Source organism: Bombina bombina, chromosome 5 (assembly GCF_027579735.1).
Source record: "Bombina bombina isolate aBomBom1 chromosome 5, aBomBom1.pri, whole genome shotgun sequence".
In the NCBI taxonomy this organism is placed as follows: domain Eukaryota; kingdom Metazoa; phylum Chordata; class Amphibia; order Anura; family Bombinatoridae; genus Bombina; species Bombina bombina.
In genome coordinates, this window is record NC_069503.1 from 49,207,773 (window position 1) to 49,229,396 (window position 21,624).

At 41.9% G+C, this 21,624-nt stretch overlaps 1 protein-coding gene across 1 annotated transcript in view; it reads left to right on the forward strand.

Annotated features, from left to right (window-relative positions):
- The window catches only part of LOC128661287 (uncharacterized), a 264,716-nt gene extending 246,184 nt beyond the window's left edge, over positions 1-18,532 (forward strand). The window contains exon 9 of the mRNA XM_053715559.1: positions 16,753-18,532. Within this exon, the coding sequence (XP_053571534.1) occupies positions 16,753-18,107 (1,355 nt within the window). The 3' untranslated portion in view covers positions 18,108-18,532. The remainder of the gene's footprint in view (positions 1-16,752) is intronic.
- The last annotated feature ends 3,092 nt before the right edge of the window (positions 18,533-21,624 follow it).

Sequence of the window (21,624 nt, forward strand, 5' to 3'; positions counted from 1 at the left end):
AATGCACTACTGGGATCTAGCTGAGTACATAAGGTGAGCCAATGACAAGAGGCTTGTATGTGCCACTAATCAGCAGCTAGCACACCATAGTGCATTATATGCTTTGTCACAAAGGTCCCCAAGGGAATAAAGCAGATTTGATAATAGAAGGAAATTGGAAAGATGTTTGAATTTGAATCATAAAAGTTTAATTGTGATTTTGCTGCCACTTTAAAGGGACAGTAAACACCAGCATTTTTGCTGTTTAAAAAGGTAGATAATCCCTTTATTACCCATTCCCCAGTTTTGCATAACCAGCACAGTTATAATAATATACTTTTTACCTCTGTGATTACCTTGTATCTATGCCTCTGCAAACTGCCCCCTTATTTCAGTTCTTTTGACAGACTTGCATTTTAGCCAATCAGTGCTTGCTCTTAGGAGCTTCACGTGCCTGAGCTCAATGTTATCTATATGAAAAACATGAACTAACGCTCTCTAGTGGTGAAAAAGTGTCAAAATGCTTTCAGATTAGCGGTGGCCTTCAAGGTCTAAGAAATTAGCATATGACACTCCTAGGTTTAGCTTTCAACTAAGAATACCAAAAGAACAAAGCAAAATTTGTAATAAAAGTAAATTGGAAAGTTGTTACATGCCCTATTTAAATCCTGAAAGTTTTTTTTTTTTTTTACTTGACTGTCCCTTTAATGTGTTTCTAATGACTTGTTTTACCGGTGTATAAAATAGTATAAAGTGTATGGGAAATTTCACCTTTAGCTTTATTTTTATGTAAAATAACTGTTTGCTGTTTGTAATTTATTTTCATTATTAAATTGTACACAGCCTTTTAAATGACCTGAGGCTCCGGCTCCTACTTAGCATATGCAGGAGATCACATTATATAAACATATGAGTCTGTTATTGGCTGATAGCTGTCACATGGTACAGGAGTCTGTTATTGGCTGATAGCTGTCACATGGTACAGGTGCAGAACTACATTTATCAGAAAACAATCTACTGCTCTTTTTAAATTTCATACGGCTAGGTTATGAGTTTTGCGGTAAGCTTAAAAGCAGCGTTAACAGGTGCTAACGCTGCTTTTTTTACTACTGCTGGTATTACGAGTCTTGCAGGTTTAGGGGCACCGCACACTTTTTTTGCCTTACCGCAAAATGACTTACGTAAACTTCGTTAAGTCTTTTTTATATGGGACTTCCATAGCGCTGGTATTACGAGTCTGTCCTGGGAGTTCAAAAAGTACACCCTATCCCGTCAAGATTTCTAACGCATTTTAAATCAGTAGTTATGAGTTTTACACTACAACGCGGTAGCATAAAACTCGTAACTAAAGTGTTAAAAAGTACACTAACATCCATAAACTACCTATTAACCCCTAAACCGAGGTCCTCCAGCATCGCAAATACTATAATCAAATTTTTAACCCCTAATCTGCCGCTCCCGACATCGCTGCCACTATAATAAACATATTAACCCCTAAACCGCTGCACTCCCGCCTTGCAAACACTAGTTAAATAATATTAACCCCTAATCTGCCACCCCTAACATCGCCGCCACCTACATTATACTTATTAACCCCTAATCTTCCACTCCGGACATCGCCGACACCTACATTATATTTATTAACCCCTAATCTGCTGCCCCCAATGCCGCCGCCACTATATTAAATGTATTAACCCCTAAACCTAAGTCTAACCCTAACAGCCCCTAACTTAAATATAATTTAAATAAATCTAAATAAAATTAATATCATTTACTAAATAATTCCTATTTAAAACTAAATACTTACCTATAAAATAAACCCTAAACTAGCTACAATATACTGTAACTAATAGTTGCATTGTATCTAGTTTAGGGTTTATTTTTATTTTACAGGCAAGTTTGTATTTATTTTAACTATGTAGAATAGTTACTAAATAGTTATTAACTATTTACGAATTACCTAGCTAAAATAAATACAAAAGTACCTGTAAAATAAAACCTAACCTAAGTTACACTAACACCTAACACTACACTACAATTAAATAAATTAAATTAAATTAGCTAAATCACAATAAAACGAAATTACAGAAAATAAAAAACAAATTACAGATCTTTAAACTAATTACACCTAATCTAATCACCCTATCAAAATAAAAAAAGCCTCCCCAAAATAAATAAACCCCCCTCCCTAGCCTAAACTATCAATAGCCCTTAAAAGACATCATCTTCTATCTTCATCCAACAGAATGCGAGCTCAATCCTATTGGCTGATTGGATCAGCCGATAGGATTGAACTTCAATCCTATTGGCTGATTGCATCAGCCAATAGGATTTTTTCTACCTTAATTCCGGTTGGCTGATAGAATTCTATCAGCCAATCGGAATCTAAGGGACGCCATCTTGGATGACGTCACTTAAAGTGATATTCATTCAGTAAGAAGACTCCGGATGAAGAGGATGCTCCCCGTCGGATGTCTTGAAGATGGAGCCGCTCTGCGTCAGATGGATGAAGACTTCTGCCCGTCTGGAGGACCACTTCACCCGGCTTGGATGAAGACTTCTCCCGGCTTCGTTGAGGACTTCGGCCCGGTTGGATGAAGACTTCTGCCGCTTCCTTGAGGATGGATGTCCGGTCTTCAGAACAGTAAGTCGATCTTCAGGGGGTTAGTGGTAGGTTTTTTTAAGGATGTATTGGGTGGGTTTTATTTTTAGGTTAGGGCTTTGGGCCGCAAAAGAGCTAACTGCCCTTTCTTTTACAAGATATGACGAGTCCACGGATTTCATCCTTACTTTTGGGATTAAACCTCCTGCCAGCAGGAAGTGGCAAAGAGCACCACAGCAGAGCTGTATATATAGCTCCTCCCTTCCCCTCCTCCCCCAGTCATTATCTTTGCCTGTGTTAATGTAGGAAGAGGTAAAGTGAGGTGTTAATTTAGATTCTTCAATCAAGAAGTTTTTTTTTTTAAAATGGTGGCAGTGAGTACTATTTTTCTCAGGGAGAAATCGTCTGTGTATACCTTCCCAAGAGGAGTGGAGACATTTTCTTTATTTCTGCCCTGATGTTGATGATCTTAGCAAACGTTATCTAAGATCCATTCTGGTTCCCACAGAGCAGCTGAAGGTAGTGTAAAGAGAAATCTTCAGTGTGGAGAACGATGTCATGCTACAAGCAGCATTGAGGTATGTTCAGTCTTTTGTTTTCTGGGGAGACTTGATACATCAGAACAGACTGACAATATCCATAACTGGGGAGGGGTAAGCAGTATGCACTTTAGAAAATGGTGTACCTGGATTCCCTGTTAAATTTTATTATATTACTAAGTGTAAATATCACTTTAAAAATATTTTGTGGGCTGACGTTGGGAGATGCGGCTGGTTTTTATTTCTGTTGACACCTTACAATATGAAGCGCTTATTGCGCAGGATGTATTTGTTGAACACATGGCTTGATAATGACCGACAGTGTGTGTTCTGGTTTGGTAGCAAGATCCTGAGGCTCTGGTGGGGCCTAGCTCTGTTTCGTGATCGTAGTGGACAGAGAGGCTCAGAACGTTGTGTCAGTGTGCCTTGGGGGCAGGTAGGCACCACAGCAGAGCTGTGGCGAGGTGCAGGGATCAAATTTTTATAATACGTAGATACATAGATATATTTGATAAACCTGATTTACTTTGATATTTTACATATCCTAACAAGTGGTGCAATATATTTAAGCTAATTGGGACACATAGGGGCAATTTTTATTGCTGAAATCGTCTTTTGGCTAACAGAAAAATTGTTGCGCTTTTATTAATTAAAGGTACAGTACACGTTTTTTGTTTAATTTCTTTATTGTATGTTTTTGACTCCAAAAGTTCAATATATCAAGTAAAGAACGACTATTATTGCTATTGCTAGTCTGTTTAACATATCTGACATTGAGGAAACTACTTGTTCTATGTGTTTAGATGCCTCTGTGGAACCCCCTCTTACTTTTTGTCCCTCATGTACTGAAAGGGCCTTAAATTGTAAAGAGCAGATTTTATTTAAGGAAATTGTGTCTATGGATTAGTCTGAGGAGAATCAGGGTATGCCACCAAATTCTCCCCAAACGTCACAACCTTTAATGCCCACCCAAGCGACGCCGGGTTCTTCAACCACGCCTAATTCATTTACCCTGCAGGATATGGCTGCAGCTATGTCAACTACCCTTACAGAGGTTTTATCCAAGTTGCCAGTGTTACAGGGCAAACACAGTAGGACAGAAGTCAATGTAAATACTGAGTCCTTTAATGCTTTATTGACTATTTCCAATGTACCCTCACAAGGATCTGATTTGGGGGTCAGAGAACTTATGTGTGAGGGGGAACTTTCCAATTCGGGAAGTGTGTTACCTCAGACGGACTCGGACGTCATGTCCTTTAGATTTAAGCTTGAACACCTCCGCCTGTTACTTTGGGAGGTTTTAGCGACTCTGGATGACTGTGACTCTATTGTGGTACCACCAGAGAAATTGTGTAAAATGGACAAATACTTAGAGGTACCTGCTTACACTGATGTTTTTCCGGTTCCTAAGAGAATTCCGAAGATTATCAAAAGGTAATGGGACAGACCAGGTATACCGTTCTCACCTTCTCCTAATTTTAAGAAAATGTACCCTATATCTGACAGTATTCGGGACTCTTGGCAGACGGTCCCTAAGGTGGAGGGAGCTATATCTACCCTGGCTAAGCGTACAACTATTCCTATTGAGGACAGCTGTGCTTTCAAAGATCCTATGGATAAGAAATTGGAGGGCCTTCTAAAAAAGTTATTTATTCATCAGGGTTTCCTTTTACAACCGACAGCCTTGATTGTACCAGTTACCGCTACGGCGGCTTTTTGGTTTGATGCCTTAGAAGAGTCTCTTAAGACTGAGACTCCTTTAGAGGATATTTTAGATAGAATTAAGGCTCTTAAGCTGGCTAATTCTTTTATCACAGATGCCGCCTTTCAAATTGCTAAGTTGACGGCTAAGAATGCCGGATTTGCCGTTTTAGCGTGTAGAGCGTTATGGTTAAAATCTTGGTCTGGTGATGTGTCATCTAAGTCAAAGCTTTTGGCTATTCCTTTCAAGGGCAAAACACTATTCGGGCCTGACTTGAAGGAAATCATTTCTGACATTACTGGAGGTAAGGGTCATCTCTTACCTCAGGATAAGACTGCTAAATTGAGGGGTAAACAAAATAATTTTTGTTCCTTTCGAAACTTTAAAGGACTCCCCTCTTCTTCCTCTTCTTCCGCAAAACAGGACGGGAATTTTGCTCAGGCCAAGTCCGTCTGGAGACCCAACCAGTCCTGGAACAAGGGTAAACAACCCAAGAAGCCCGCTGCTGCTACCAAGACAGCATGAAGGGGCGGCCCCCGATCCGGGACCGGATCTAGTAGGGGGCAGACTTTCTCTCTTTGCCCAGGCTTGGGTAAGAGATGTTCAGGACCCCTGGGCACTGGAAATCATGACCCACGGGTATCAACTGCAATTCAAAAATTTTCCCCCAAGGGGGAGAGTTCTTCTTTCACGATTGTCTGTAGACCAGATAAAAAGAGAGGCGTTCTTACGTTGTGTAAAAGACCTCTCTACTATGGGAGTAATTCGTCCCGTTCCAAGACTGGAACAGGGACAGGGGTTTTACTCAAATCTTTTCGTGGTTCCCAAAAAAGAGGGAACGTTCAGACCCATTTTAGATCTCAAAAGTCTAAACAAGTTTTTCAGAGTCCCATCTTTCAAGATGGAGACTATTCAAATCAATATATGACTACCGTGGACTTGAAGGATGCATACCTTCATATTCCTATTCACAAGGATCATCATCCTTGCCTTCCTGGACAAACATTTCAGTTCGTGGCTCTTCCCTTTGGGTTGGCCACAGCACCCAGAATCTTCACGGAGGTTCTAAGGTCCCTTCTGGCGGTTCTCAGGCCGCTAGGCATTGCAGTGGCGCCTTATCTGGACATATTCTGATCCAGGTATCGACTTATCATCTGACAAAATCTCATACAGATATGGGGTTGTCCTTTCTGAGAACTCACGGATGGAATGTGAATCTAGAGAAAAGTTCACTAATTCCACAGACAAAGGTTCCCTTCTTGGGAACTCTGATAGATTCTATCTCAATGAAGATTTTTCTGACGGAGGTCAGAAAGTCAAAGAATCTAAATACATGCCAAGCCCTTCAGTCCAATCCTCGGCCATCAGTGGCTCAGTGCATGGAGGTAATTGGATTGATGGTGGCGGCAATGGACATCATTCCGTTTGCTCGATTTCATCTCAGACCACTGCAACTGTGCATGCTCGGACAGTGGAATGGGGATTATGCAAATTTATCTCCTCAGATAAATCTGGACGAGGAGACCAGAGACTCTCTTCTTTGGTTGTTGTCGCCAGATCATCTGTCCCAAGGGACATGTTTCCGCAGACCCTTGTGGGTGATAGTGACCATGCACGCCAGTCTACTAGGCTGGGTTGCAGTCTGGAATTCCCTGAAGGCTCAGGGTGTGTGTACTCAGGTGGAGTCTCTACTTCCAATCAATATTCTGGAATTGAGAGCAATATTCAATGTGCTTCAGGCGTGGCCTCAGTTGGCTTTGGCCAAATTCATCAGATTCCAGTCGGACAACATCACGACTGTGGCTTACATCAATCATCAGGGAGGAACAAGGAGTTCCTTAGCGATGACAGAAGTATCCAAGATAATTCAGTGGGCGGAAGCTCACTCTTTTTATCTGTCAGCAATCTATATCCCAGGAGTGGACAACTGGGAGGCGGATTTTTTGAGCAGACAGAAGTTTCATCCGGGGGAATGGGAACTCCATCCGGAGGTCTTTGCCAACCTGATCCTAAGGTGGGGCAGGTCGGAATTGGATCTGATGGTGTCTCGTCAGAATGCCAAGCTTCCAAGATACGGATCTAGGTCGAGGGATCCTCAGGCCAAACTGATAGATGCCTTGGCAGTGCCTTGGTCGTTCAACCTAGATTATGTGTTTCCACCGTTTGCTCTCCTCCCTGGGTGATTGCTCGGATCAAACAGGAGAGGGCTTCAGTAATTCTAATCGCACCTGCGTGGCCTCGCAGGACTTGGTATGCTGATCTAGTGGACATGTCCTCTCTGCCGCCGTGGAAGCTTCCATTGAGGCAGGACCTTCTCATTCAGGGACCCTTCCATCATCCGAATCTAGTTTCTCTGCAGCGGACTGCTTGGAGATTGAACACTTGATTTTATCTAAGCAGGGGTTCTCTGATTTGATAATTGATACTTTGATTCAGGCACGTAAGCCTGTTACTAGAAAGATCTACCATAAGATATGGCATAAATATCTTCATTGGTGCGAATACAAAAGTTACTCATGGAGTAGAGTTAGGATTCCCAGGATTCTGTCTTTTCTCCAAGAAGGATTGGAGAAAGGGATATCAGCAAGTTCCTTAAAGGAAAAATTTCTGCTTTGTCAATTTTACTACACAATCGTTTGGCAGATGTTCCAGACGTTCAGTTTTTTTGTCAGGCTCTGACCAGAATCAAGCCTGTGTTTATTGCTCCACCCTGGAGTTTGAATTTAGTTCTTAATGTTCTACAAGGGGTTCCGTTTGAACCCATGCATTCCATAAATATTAAGTTGTTATCTTGGAAAATTTTATTTTTGGTTGCTAATTCTTCTGCTCGTAGAGTTTCTGAGCTTTCAGCGTTACAATGTGACTTGCCTTACCTTATTTTCCATTCTGATAAGGTGGTTTTACGTACCAAACTTGGGTTCCTTCCTAAGGTTGTTTCAAATAAGAATATTAATCAGGAAATTGTTGTTCTTTCATTATGTCCTAATCCTTCTTCTAAGAATGAGCGTCTGTTACATAACTTGGACGTGGTCCGTGCCTTGAAGTTTTACTTGCAGGCGACTAAAGAATTTCGTCAATCATCTTCATTATTTGCTGTGTTTTCTGGAAAGCGTAGGGGCCAAAAAGCTACAGCTCTACCTCTCTTTCTTTTTGGCTGAAGAGTATCATCCGTCTGGCATATGAGATTGGTGGATAGCAGCCTCCTGAAAGAATTACGGCTCATTCTACTAGGACTGTGGCTTCCTCATGGGCATTTAAAAACGATGCTTCTGTTGAACAGATTTGCAAGGCTGCAACTTGGTCGTCTCTTCACACTTTTTACAAATTTGATACTTTTGCTTCTTCTGAGGCTATTTTTGGGATAAAGGTTCTTCAAGCAGTGGTGCCTTCTGTTTAGGTTCCTGTCTTGTCCCTCCCTTTTATCCGTGTCCTGTAGCTTTGGTATTGTATCCTACAAGGATGAAATCCGCGGACTCGTCATATCTTGTGAAAGAAAAGGAAATTTATGCTTACCTGATAAATTTGTTTCTTTTATGATATGACGAGTCCACGGCCCACCCTGTCATTTCTAAGACGGGTATGTACTTATTTTTTTTTGTGATTTAGCTCATTTAATTTAATTTATTTAATTGTATTTAATTTAATTTATTTAATTGTAGTGTAGTGTTAGGTGTTAGTGTAAATTCGGTTAGTTTTTATTTTACAGGTACTTTTGTATTTATTTTAGCTAGGTAGTTAGTAAATAGTTAATAACTATTTAGTAACTATTCTACCTAGTTAAAATAAATACAAACTTGCCTGTAAAATAAAAATAAACCCTAAGCTAGATACAATGTAACTATTAGTTATATTGTAGCTATCTTAGGGTTTATTTTATAGGTAAGTATTTAGTTTTAAATAGTAATTATTTAGGTAATAATATTAAATTTTATTTATATTTATTTAAATTATATTTAAGTTAGGGGGTGTTAGGGTTAGACTTAGGTTTAGGGGTTAATACATTTAGTATAGTGGTGGCTACGTTGGGGGCAGCAGATTAGGGGTTAATAAATGTAAGTAGGTGGCTGCGATGTTAGGGGCAGCAGATTAGGGGTTAATAATATTTAACTAATGTTTGCGAGGCGGGAGTCTGGCGGTTTAGGGGTTAATATGTTTATTATAGTGGCGGCGATTTCCAGAGCGGCAGATTAGGGGTTAATAAATATAATGTAGGTTTCAGAGATGTCGAGGGAGGCAGATTAAGGGTTAATAAGTGTAAGATTAGGGGTGTTTAGACTCAGGGTTCATGTTAGCGTGTTAGGTTTAAACATAAATTGTATTTCCCCATAGGAATCAATGGGGCTGCGTTACTGAGTTTTACGCTGCTTTATTGCAGGTGTTAAACTTTTTCTCAGCCGGCTCTCCCCGTTGATACCTATGGGGAAATTGTGCACGAGCACATTACACCAGCTCACCGCTGACTTAAGCAGCGCTGGTATTGGAGTAAAGTGTGGAGCAAAAGTTTGCTCTACGCTCACTTTTTTGTCTTTTAACGCTGGGTTTGTAAAAACCCGTAATACCAGCGCTGTAGGAAAGTGATCGGTGACAATAACGTGCAAGTTAGCACCGCACCCCTGTTGCCGCAAAACTCGTAATCTAGCCGATAGTAAGTTTTATTGCATTGTATTTTTATTATGCACCTGTGGTTTTGTAATTCTATATTGTATGGTCCTTTTAAATGGACTGATGTGTGATATGGCCACAATTAAATAGATTTTCTACCATTATGTTGTATTGATCTGGGGAGATTCATATTTAAGTGGCAATTATAACACCCAAAGAGCTAACTGTACTAAATGCTTGTGCTTATTGAATAGCACATATGTAATAACCTAATCAGCTGATCTGTATCACATGAATTGTTATGTGTGCCTTTAATTAAACCATACTTACAGTTAATCAGAACCATTATTTATTATTATCTGTCTAAACCATTTATTATACTTTTTACAGACACGGCCAGAGCACTGAGAGATATCGGGTATTGCTGTAACTGGAGTGAATAAGGGAACCTTCTTCCTGAGCACAGACATTGGAGCCTGTTATCAGCATGAACTCATATGTGTTAGGTGAGTAAAATTGATATTATGCTGACTTTAATTACTGGGAAAATAGAATAAATCACTCATTAAACAAATATAAACTATTATATTTATATCTGCATCTTTAAGTACATTTATGTCAGTGACCTTATAGAGAAGGAGCAACCACCATTGGGCTGAGGAGGAGAGTAAAAAATACTACTCCCCCTGTGTCCTATTAGATAGATCATGTCTAACAACTGCCTAACCTCACCCCCAGACCTGGTTCATTACTCAGAACACCTGTAACTCCACCTTCCCCTGCCTTAAACTCGCTCATGGAACACCCACAACTCCCCCAGTGTTCCCCACCCCAGAACCACCACTGATTTGGGTGCTTAATTTTACAGTGAGTATTATTAAACTAATAAAGTTTTTGGCTGTTTATATAAATAGAACCACAGCCGAAAGCTAAAGATTCTCATAATGTTACTGCTTCTTACCCTCTCAAAACATCTCACACTGATTATTAGTCTGTGATGATTAAGACATTAGGTTCTCACCCAAATGGTTGAACATAAGCCAGGAGGCACTGTATGTGCATTTGCTTGTGAAATGTTAAATGGTGGATGCCACCTCTCTTGCCCAGGATACAGATGTACATGTTCCCTGGCTGAGAACATTATCCACACGCACCTTGTTTAATGCGGCCCTATAACTTGTTTTCATTAGTAATCAGTAATTTAGTTTACTATGATGTAGTAATGTTTACATTTGATGTCATGCTTTTTAATTTGTGATTTACAGGTAAATAAATTTAAAAATTCAAAACGGAAGACATTTTTGAGTATAAAAAAATGTTTTTTTATTGAGATGGATTATATCATAAAGAATAAACATTCTTATTTCTCTTGTAAGGTGTATCCAGTCCACGGATTCATCCTTTACTTGTGGGATATTCTCCTTCCCTACAGGAAGTGGCAAAGAGAGCACACAGCAGAGCTGTCCATATAGCTCCCCCTCTAGCTCCACCCCACAGTCATTCTCTTTGCCGGCTCTAAGCACTAGGGTCTCTCTCGGGAGGGTAAAGTGAATGTGATGTTAGAATTATAGTTTTTATTAACTTCAATCAAAAGTTTGTTATTTTAAATGGTACCGGTTTGTACTATTTACTCTCTAGCAGAAAAGTGATGAAGATTTCTGCTGAGAGGAAAATGATTTTAGCATGTTGTAACTAAAATCCACTGCTGTTCCCACACAGGACTGAGGAGTACCTGAAAACTTCAGTTGGGGGGAACAGTTTGCAGGGGAACTGCAATAAGGTATGTTCAGTCATTTATTTCTAGACAAGACTGAGATAATGCTAGAAGAGACTGACAATATCCCCATGAGGGGAGGGTAAGCTATGTTCAGAGACTTAGTAAGGAATTGAATGCTTACATAACAGGGCAAATTATGCTGGTTGACACTAATTCAGGGCAATCGATTGTTTTCTTAGGAAAAAAAGACACTTTGAAAGTCATTTTGGGTTCTTTCTGGGGTTATTACCCACTTTGGAGTGATTTCTTAGGCCTCACAGCTCCGGAGTAGAGTGGGAGGGGCCTAATTTTGCACCTCAGATGCGCAGTTAGAATTACATAGAAGTTCATGCTGCTTCACATGGAGGGTCCTGCTGCTGTTTGAGGGCCTAAAGGAAGCTATATTCCCCCAAATCTGGTCCCTAAGGGCAGGTAGGGCCACAGCAGTGCTGTGGCAAGGTGCTGTAGTAATTTTAACCGGGTGTTGGCTTTAGGCTGCTCCGGTTTGGGCATTAAGGGGTTAATCGTTTTGCTACTAGTGGTGCAATCTTACTAAGGCTCTAGGTACATACTGTGAAATTTTCAAAAGGATTACTGCATTTTTCACTGTTTTGCAAAATTGTGTGCCTTTTTTATCTCTTAAAGGCACAGTAACGTTTTTTCAAATTGTCTTTTTTATTTGATTAAAGTGATTTCCAAGCCTGTTTGTGTATTCTACTAGTCTGTTAAACATGTCTGACACCAAGGAAAATCCTTGTTCAATGTGTTTAGATGCCATGGTGGAACCCCCTCTCAGAATGTGTCCCACTTGTACTGATATGTCTATACACTTTAAAGATCATATTGTTGCACTTAAGAATGTGGCCCAAGATGATTCTCAGACTGAAGGTAATGAGGGTAGCCCGTCTGCCTCTCCCCAAGTGTCACAACCAGTTACGCCCGCTTAAGCGACGCCTAGTACCTCTAGTGCGTCTAACCCTTTTACATTACAAGACTTAGCGGCAGTCATGGATAATTCTCTTGCAGCTTTCTTATCTAAACTGCCCGTGTTACCTGCAAAGCGTGATAGCTCCATTTTAAGAACAGATTATGAGCATTCTGACGCTTTGGTAGCTGTATCTGATATACCCTCACAACACTCTGAAGTGGGAACGAGGGATTTGATGTCTGAGGGAGAAGTCTCTGATTCAGGAAGGGTTCCTCCTCAGACAGAGTCAGATACATTGGCTTTTAAATTTAAACTGGAACACCTCCGCGTTTTGCTCAGGGAGGTATTAGCTACTCTGGATGACTGCGACCCTTTGGTGGTCCCAGAGAAATTGTGTAAAATGGACAAGTACTTAGAGGTCCCTGTTTACACTGATGTGTTTCCGGTCCCTAAGAGGATTGCGGATATCGTTACTAGGGAGTGGGATAGACCAGGTGTCCCCTTTGTTCCCCCTCCTGTTTTTAAGAAAATATTCCCCATATCTGACCCCATGCGGGACTCGTGGCAGACGGTCCCTAAGGTGGAGGGGGCTGTTTCTTCACTTGCTAAACGCACAACCATACCAATTGAAGACAGTTGTGCTTTTAAAGACCATATGGATAAAAAGTTAGGTTTACTTAAGAAAATTTTTGTTCAACATGTTTTCTTCTCCAACCTATTGCCTGCATTATTCCTGTAACTACTGCAGCTTCTTTCTGGTTTGAGGCGCTGGAAGACTCGCTCCAGACGGAGACCTCATAGGAGGAAATTATGGATAGAATTAAGGCTCTAAAGCTAGCTAATTCTTTTATCACTGACGCCGCTTTCCAAATAGCTAAGTTAGCGGCGAAAAATTCAGGTTTCGCAATTTTGGCGCGCAGGGCGCTATGGCTAAAGTCCTGGTCGGCCGATGTGTTGTCTAAATCCAAGCTTTTGAACATTCCTTTCAAAGGAAAGACCCTCTTCGGGCCTGAATTGAAAGAGATTATTTCAGAAATCACCGGGGGAAAAGGCCATGCTCTCCCTCAGGACAAGCCCTTTAAGACAAAGAACAAAGCAAATTTTCGTTCCTTTCGTAATTTCAGGAACGGCCCCGCTTCATCCTCTCCGGCTGCAAAGCAAGAGGGTAACGCTTCACAGCCCAAGGCAACCTGGAAACCTTACCAGGGCTGGAATAAGGGTAAACAGGCCAAAAAGCCTGCAGCTGCCACCAAGACAGCATGAAGGGGTAGCCCCCGATCCGGGACCGGATCTAGTAGGGGGCAGACTCTCTCTCTTCGCTCAGGCCTGGGCAAGAGATGTACACGATCCTTGGGCATTAGAGATTGTATCCCAGGTATATCTTCTAGAATTCAAGGACTCTCCTCCAAGGGGAAGGTTCCACATTTCTCATCTGTCTACAGATCAGACAAAGAAAGAGGCGTTTTTATGCTGTGTAGAAGATCTACATACAATGGGAGTGATCCACCCAGTTCCAATTGCGGAACAAGGGTTGGGTTTTTACTCAAACCTGTTTGTGGTTCCCAAAAAAGAGGGAACTTTCAGACCCATCCTGGATCTAAAAATTCTAAACAGATTCCTCAGAGTCCCATCATTCAAAATGGCGACCATTCGGACAATCTTACCAATGATCCAGGATGGTCAATATATGACTACCGTGGATCTAAAGGATGCATACCTACACATTCCTATCCACAAAGATCATCACCAGTTTCTCAGGTTTGCTTTTCTGGACAAGCATTACTAGTTTGTGGCTCTTCCCTTCGGCTTAGCCACTGCTCCCAGAATTTTCACAAAGGTGCTAGGGTCCCTCCTGGCGGTCCTAAGACCGTGGGGCATAGCAGTGGCGCCTTACCTAGATGACATCTTAATTCAGGCGCCGTCTTTCCAAAGAGCCAAGTCTCACACAGAGACTATATTGGCCTTTCTGAGGTCTCATGGGTGGAAGGTGAACATCAAAAAGAGTTCTCTTTCCCCTCTCACAAGGGTTCCCTTCCTAGGGACTCTAATAGACTCGGTAGAAATGAAAATATTTCTGACGGAGGTCAGAAAATTAAAACTCTTAACTACTTGCCGAGCTCTTCATTCCATTCCCCGGCCATCTGTAGCTCAGTGCATGGAGACAATCGGATTAATGGTAGCAGCAATGGACATAGTCCCTTTTGCTCAGACACACCTCAGACCACTGCAACTATGCATGCTCAAACAGTGGAATGGGGATTATGCAGATTTGTCTCCTCAAATTCAGTTGGACCAGGAGACCAGAGATTCTCTTCTCTGGTTGTTGTCTCAGGATCACCTGTCTCAGGGAATATGTTTCCGCAGGCCAGATTGGATCATTGTAACGACCGACGCCAGTCTGTTAGGCTGGGGTGCGGTCTGGGACTCCCTGAAAGCTCAGGGCTTATGGTTTCGGGAAGAAACTCTTCTCCTGATAAACATTCTGGAACTGAGGGCGATATTCAACAATCTTCAGGGATGGCCTCAACTAGCTGCGGCCAAATTCATCAGATTTCAGTCGGACAACATCACGACTGTAGCTTACGTCAATCATCAGGGGGGAACAAAGAGTTCCCTAGCGATGATGGAAGTAACCAAAATAATCAGGTGGGCGGAGGATCACTCCTGCCATCTCTCAGCAATTCACATCCCAGGAGTAGACAACTGGGAGGCGGATTTTCTAAGTCGTCAGACTTTTCACCCAGGGGAGTGGGAACTCCACCCGGAGGTATTTGCCCAGCTGACTCAGCTATGGGGCACCCCAGAGTTGGATCTGATGGCGTTCCGTCAGAACACCAAACTTCCTCTCTACGGGTCCAGGTCCCGGGATCCCAAGGCGGTATTGATAGATGCTCTAGCAGCGCCTTGGTCCTTCAATCTGGCTTATGTTTTTCCACCGTTTCCTCTTCTCCCTCGTCTGGTCGCCAGAATCAAGCAGGAGAAGGCTTCAGTGTTTCTGATAGCGCCTGCGTGGCCACGCAGGACTTGGTATGCAGACCTAGTGGACATGTCATCTGTCCCACCATGGACATTGCCAATGAGGCAAGATCTTCTAATACAGGGTCCGTTCAAGCATCCAAATCTAATTTCTCTGCGTCTGACTGCTTGGAGATTGAACGCTTAATTCTATCAAAGCGTGGTTTCTCTGAGTCAGTTATAGATACTCTGATTCAGGCTAGAAAGCCTGTCACCAGGAAAATCTACCATAAGATATGGCGGAAATATCTTTGTTGGTGTGAATCCAAGGGTTACTCATGGAGTAAGATTAGGATTCCCAGGATATTGTCTTTCCTCCAAGAAGGATTGGAGAAAGGATTGTCAGCTAGTTCCTTAAAAGGACAGATATCTGCTCTGTTTATGCTTTTACACAAGTGTCTGGCAGAGGTACCAGACGTTCAAGCGTTTACTCAGGCTTTAGTCAGAATCAAGCCTGTTTATAAACCCGTGGCTCCGCCATGGAGTCTAAATCTAGTTCTTTCAGTTCTTCAAGGGGTTCCGTTTGAACCCTTACATTCCATAGATATTAAGTTGTTATCTTGGAAAGTTTTGTTTTTGGTAGCCATCTTTTCTGCTCGAAGAGTCTCAGAATTATCTGCCTTGCAGTGTGATTCACCTTACCTGGTGTTCCACGCAGATAAGGTAGTTTTGCGTACCAAACCTGGTTTTCTTCCTAAAGATGTTTCTAACAAGAATATTAACCAGGAAATAGTTGTTCCTTCTCTGTGTCCTAATCCTTCTTCGAAGAAGGAACGTCTGTTACACAATCTTGATGTAGTTCATGCTTTAAAGTTCTATTTACAAGCAACTAAGGATTTCAGACAAACATCTTCCTTGTTTGTTATCTATTCTGGTAAGAGGAGAGGTCAGAAAGCGACTGCTACCTCTCTTTCCTTTTGGCTGAAAAGCATCATCCGTTTGGCCTATGAGACTGCTGGCCAGCAGCCTCCTGAAAGAATTACTGCTCATTCTACCAGAGCAGTGGCTTCCACATGGGCTTTTAAAAATGAGGCTTCTGTTGAACAGATTTGTAAGGCAGCGACTTGGTCTTCACTGCATACTTTTTCCAAATTTTACAAATTCGATACTTTTGCTTCTTCGGAGGCTATTTTTGGGAGAAAGATTTTGCAAGCAGTGGTGCCTTCCGTTTAAGGTACCTGTCTTGTTCCCTCCCTTCATCCGTGTCCTAAAGCTTTGGTATTGGTATCCCACAAGTAAAGGATGAATCCGTGGACTGGATACACCTTACAAGAGAAAACAGAATTTATGCTTACCTGATAAATTACTTTCTCTTGTGGTGTATCCAGTCCACGGCCCGCCCTGGCGATTGAGTCAGGTAAAAAAATTTTTGTTTAAACTACAGTCACCACTGCACCCTATGGTTTCTCCTTTTTCTTCCTAACCTTTGGTCGAATGACTGGGGGGTGGAGCTAGAGGGGGAGCTATATGGACAGCTCTGCTGTGTGCTCTCTTTGCCACTTCCTGTAGGGAAGGAGAATATCCCACAAGTAAAGGATGAATCCGTGGACTGGATACACCACAAGAGAAAGTAATTTATCAGGTAAGCATAAATTCTGTTTTTTCTTTATTCCATTTCTTTTTATATAGACAAACACATCAATAGTTCATATCTATCCTTCACTACAGGAAACATCAGAATGATACCGCAAACTCCAATAGTCTTAGACACTAATGACTATTCACAAACATTGGGGATATCACAGCGGATATTTAGAGAGGATGGTGAATTGGCAGGAACTGGGCAGCAATTATTATGTACAGAGAGTAATTTAGTCATCAAACAAGAGGACAACATTTATGACTTATCTAGTGAAATTATTATCCCCGAGGAAAAACCACACACATTTACTGAGTTTTCAAAACATATTAAAGAAGGGAAAAGTCTACAGTCTAACCAAATGATTCATACAAAGGAGAAACCTTTCAAATGTACAGAATGTGAGAAAAGCTTTAGGAGGAAGTTTCATCTACTAGAACACTACACAGTTCACACAGGTGAGAAACCACACACATGTACTGAGTGCGGCAAATGTTTTACACAAATGGGTCATCTGAAAACTCATAAAAAGATTCACACAGGAGAAAAGCCATTCACATGTACAGAGTGTGGAAAAAGTTTTACACAAAAGAGTTATCTGAAAATTCATGAAAGGATTCACACAGGAGAAAAGCCTTTCACATGTACAGAGTGTGGAAAATGTTTTACAGAAAAGAGGGATCTGAAAACTCATGAAAGGATTCACACAGGAGAAAAGCCATTCACATGTATAGAGTGTGGAAAAAGTTTTACACAAAAGTGTGATCTGAAAACTCATGAAAGGAGTCACACAGGAGAAAAGCCTTTCACATGTACAGAGTGTGGAAAAAGTTTTACAGAAAAGAGTCATCTGAAAACTCATGAAAGGATTCACACAGGGGCAAAGCCTTTCACATGTATAGAGTGTGGAAAAAGTTTTACACAAAAGAGTAGTCTTAAAAGTCATGAAAGGATTCACACAGGAGAAAAGCCTTTCACATGTACAGAGTGTGGAAAAAGTTTTACAGCAATGAGTAGTCTTAAAAGGCATGAAAGGATTCACACAGGAGAAAAACCTTTCACATGTACAGAGTGTGGAAAATGTTTTATTTATATGAGTAATCTGAATAATCATGAAAGGAGTCACACAGGAGAAAAGCCTTTCACATGTACAGAGTGTGGAAAAAGTTTTACAGAAAAGAGTCATCTGAAAACTCATGAAATGAGTCACACAGGAGAAAAGCCTTTCACATGTACAGAGTGTGGAAAAAGTTTTACAGCAATGAGTAATCTGAAAAGGCATGAAAGGATTCACGCAGGAGAAAAACCTTTCACATGTACAGAGTGCGGAAAAAGTTTTACAAATATGCATCACCTGAAAAGACATGAAAGGATTCACAAGGGAAAAAACCTTTCACATGTTTAGAAAGTGGAAAAAGGTTTTTTATTGAAATCGGGTATCACAAAACACCAACGGGTAGATTTAGAGTATGGCGTTAGCCGTCAAAAGCGGTGTTAAGGGGTCCTAACGCTGCTTTTTACCGCCCGCTGGTATTTAGAGTCAGGCAGGAAAGGGTCTACTGCTCACTTCCTTTCTGCGAATCCAGGCTACCGCAGATCCCCTTACGTCAATTGCGTATCCTATCTTTTCTATGGGATTTGCCTAACGCTGGTATTCTGAGTCTTGGAAGAACTGAGCGGTAGACCCTCTACCGACAAGACTCCTACCGCCAAAAAAAGTCAGTAGTTAAGAGCTTTATGGGCTAACGTGGGAACATAAAGCTCCTAACTACTGTGCTACAAAGTACACTAACACCCATAAACTACCTATGTACCCCTAAACCGAGCCCCCCCCCCACATCGCCAACACTCTAATAAAAAATTTTAACCCCTAATCTGCCGACCGGACACCGCCGCCACCTACATTATCCCTATGAACCCCTAATCTGCTGCCCCTAATAACGCCGACACCTATATTATATTACCCCCTAATCTGCCCCCCCCAACGTCGCCGCCACCTAACTATACTTATTAACCCCTAATCTGCTGACCGGACCTCGCCGCCACAATAATAAATTATTAACCTCTAAACTGCCGCACTCCTGCCTCGCAAACACTATAATAAATTTTATTAACCCCTAATTTGCCCTCCCTAACATCGCCGACACCTACAATTATTAACCCCTAATCTTCCGCCCGCAATGTTGCCGCTACTATTATAGTTATTAACCCTTAAACCTAACTCCAACCCTAACCCTAACACCCCCCTAAATTAAATATAATTTCTCTTACATGGTGTATCCAGTCCACGGATTCATCCTTACTTGTGGGATATTCTCAATCCCTACAGGAAGTGGCAAAGAGAGCACACAGCAGAGCTGTCCATATAGCTCCCCTCAGGCTCCTCCCCCCCAGTCATTCTCTTTGCCGCTCTAACAAGTAGCATCTCCACGGGAGGGTAAAGAGTATGTGGTGTTAGATTTGTAGTTTTTATTTCTTCAATCAAGAGTTTGTTATTTTAAAATAGTGCCGGTTTGTACTATTTACTCTGAGGCAGAAAGTGATGAAGATTTCTGCTGAGAGGAAAAAGATTTTAGCATGTTGTAACTAAAATCCATTGCTGTTCCCACACAGGACTGTTGAGTACCGGAGAACTTCAGTTGGGGGGGAACAGTTTGCAGGCTTAACTGCTTAAGGTATGCGCAGTCACTTTTTTTCTAACAAGACTTGGTAATGCTAGAAGACTGACAGAAATCCCCATGTGGGAAGGTAAGCCATATTCTGAGACTCAGTATAGAAGGATGGCTTAGTTAAAGGGCTTAAATAATGGTGGACACTGTTATGGGCTAAGTCGATTATTTTATTACTATAATCTCATATTTGCACAAGTGTTTTTTATGTTTGGAACACTTTTTGGGGTTTTAATACGCCTGGCATATTTTTAGACACCTAATTTGGCTTAGGAAGGCCCCACAACTCCGGAGTGAAGAGGGAGGGGGCCTCATTTTCGCGCCTCAGTTGCGCAGTTCTTTTGCAAGACAGCTTCATGCAGCTTCACATGTAGAGTCCAGAGATTGCAGGAGGACTCCAGGGAGGCTTATTTTCGTCCAAAAGTAATCCCCAAGGAAGGTAGGGCCACAGCAGAGACTGTAGTATGTTAAACCGGTAGCCTGCTTCAATTTGCTCCGGTTTGGGCAATAAGGGGTTAATTGTCTTGAAACTTTGTGTGCAATCATTTCAAAGCATTAGGATCATGTGGTGAAAATTTCATAAAGATTGGATGTTTTTTGGAGATTTGGTAAAAAAGTGTACGCTTTTTATTATTTAAAGGCACAGTAACGTTTTTTCAAAAAGTGTTTTTTACTGTATTTGAGTGCTGTCTTAGTCTGTCAAACATTTCTGAGCCTTCAGATAGACCCTGTTCTATGTGTTTAAAATCCATGGCGGTACCCCCATTGCATTTGTGTTTAAAGTGTGCTAAGGTATCTAAACATTTTAAAGACCATGCAGTGACACTTAAAAATGTAGCCCAAGATGATTCTTTAACGGAAGGTAACGAGGATAGTCCTCCTTCCTCTCCCCATGTGTCGACACCAGTTACACCCGCGCAAGCGTTGCCTAGTACCTCTAGCGCATTGGCCACTATTACCTTACAACAATTAGCAGCAGTCATGGATAATTCCCTTGCAGCATTTTTATCCAAACTGACAGTTTTTCCAAAGAAGCGTGATAGCTCAGTTTTAAGAACAGAGGATGAGCAATCAGAAGCTTTGGATGATTTATCTGTAGTACCCTCACAACACTCTGAAGTGGCAGTGAGGGACGGTCTGTCCGAGGGAGAAATTTCTGACACAGGAAAAGTTTCTCAGCGGGCAGAGTCAGATTCCTTAGCGTTTAAATTTAAGCTGGAACACCTCCGCATCCGGCTTAAGGAGGTTTTAGCTACGCTGGATGATTGTGACCCCATGGTGGTCCCAGAAAAATTGTGTAAAATGGACAGGTTTTTAGAGGTCCCTGTATACACTGATGCAGTTCCGATCCCGAAGAGGGTGGCGGATATTGTGACTAGGGAGTGGGAGAGACCAGGTGTACCTTTTGTTCCCCCTATCTTTAAGAAAATGTTCCCCATAAATGACCCCAGGCGGGACGCGTGGCAGACGGTCCCTAAGGTAGAGGGAGCAGTTTCAACACTTGCTAAGCGTACAACTATACCAATAGAAGACAGTTGTGCTTTCAAAGACCCTATGGATAAAAAATTGGAAGGTTTGCTGAAGAAAATGTTTGTTCAGCAAGGTTTCCTTCTTCAACCAATTGCCTGCATTATTCCTGTAACTACTGCAGCGGCTTTTTGGTTTGAGGCGCTGGAGGAGTCGCTCCAGAGGGAGACGTCATATGACGAAGTCATGGATAGAATTAATGCTCTAAAGCTGGCTAATTCTTTTATCACTGATGCCGCCTTCCAATTAGCTAAGTTAGCGGCGAAAAATTCAGGTTTTGCCATTATGGCGCGAAGAGCGCTTTGGCTCAAATCATGGTCGGCTGACGTGTCGTCCAAAGCAAAGTTACTAAACATTCCTTTCAAGGGGAAGACCCTTTTTGGTCCCGAGTTGAAAGAAATTATCGCGGATATCACTGGGGGGAAGGGCCATGCCCTCCCGCAGGATAGACCGTTTAAGGCCAAAAACAAGGCTAATTTTCGCTCCTTTCGCAACTTCAGGAGCAGACCTGCTTCAACCTCTGCTGCCGCAAAGCAGGAGGGTAACGCTTCACAGCCCAAAGCAACCTGGAAACCCTTGCAGGGCTGGAATAAGGGTAAACAGGCCAAGAAGCCTGCTACCAAGACAGCATGAAGGGGTAGCCCCCGATCCGGGACCGGATCTAGTAGGGGGCAGGCTTTGTCTCTTTGCTCTGGCTTGGGCAAGAGATGTTCCAGATCCCTGGGC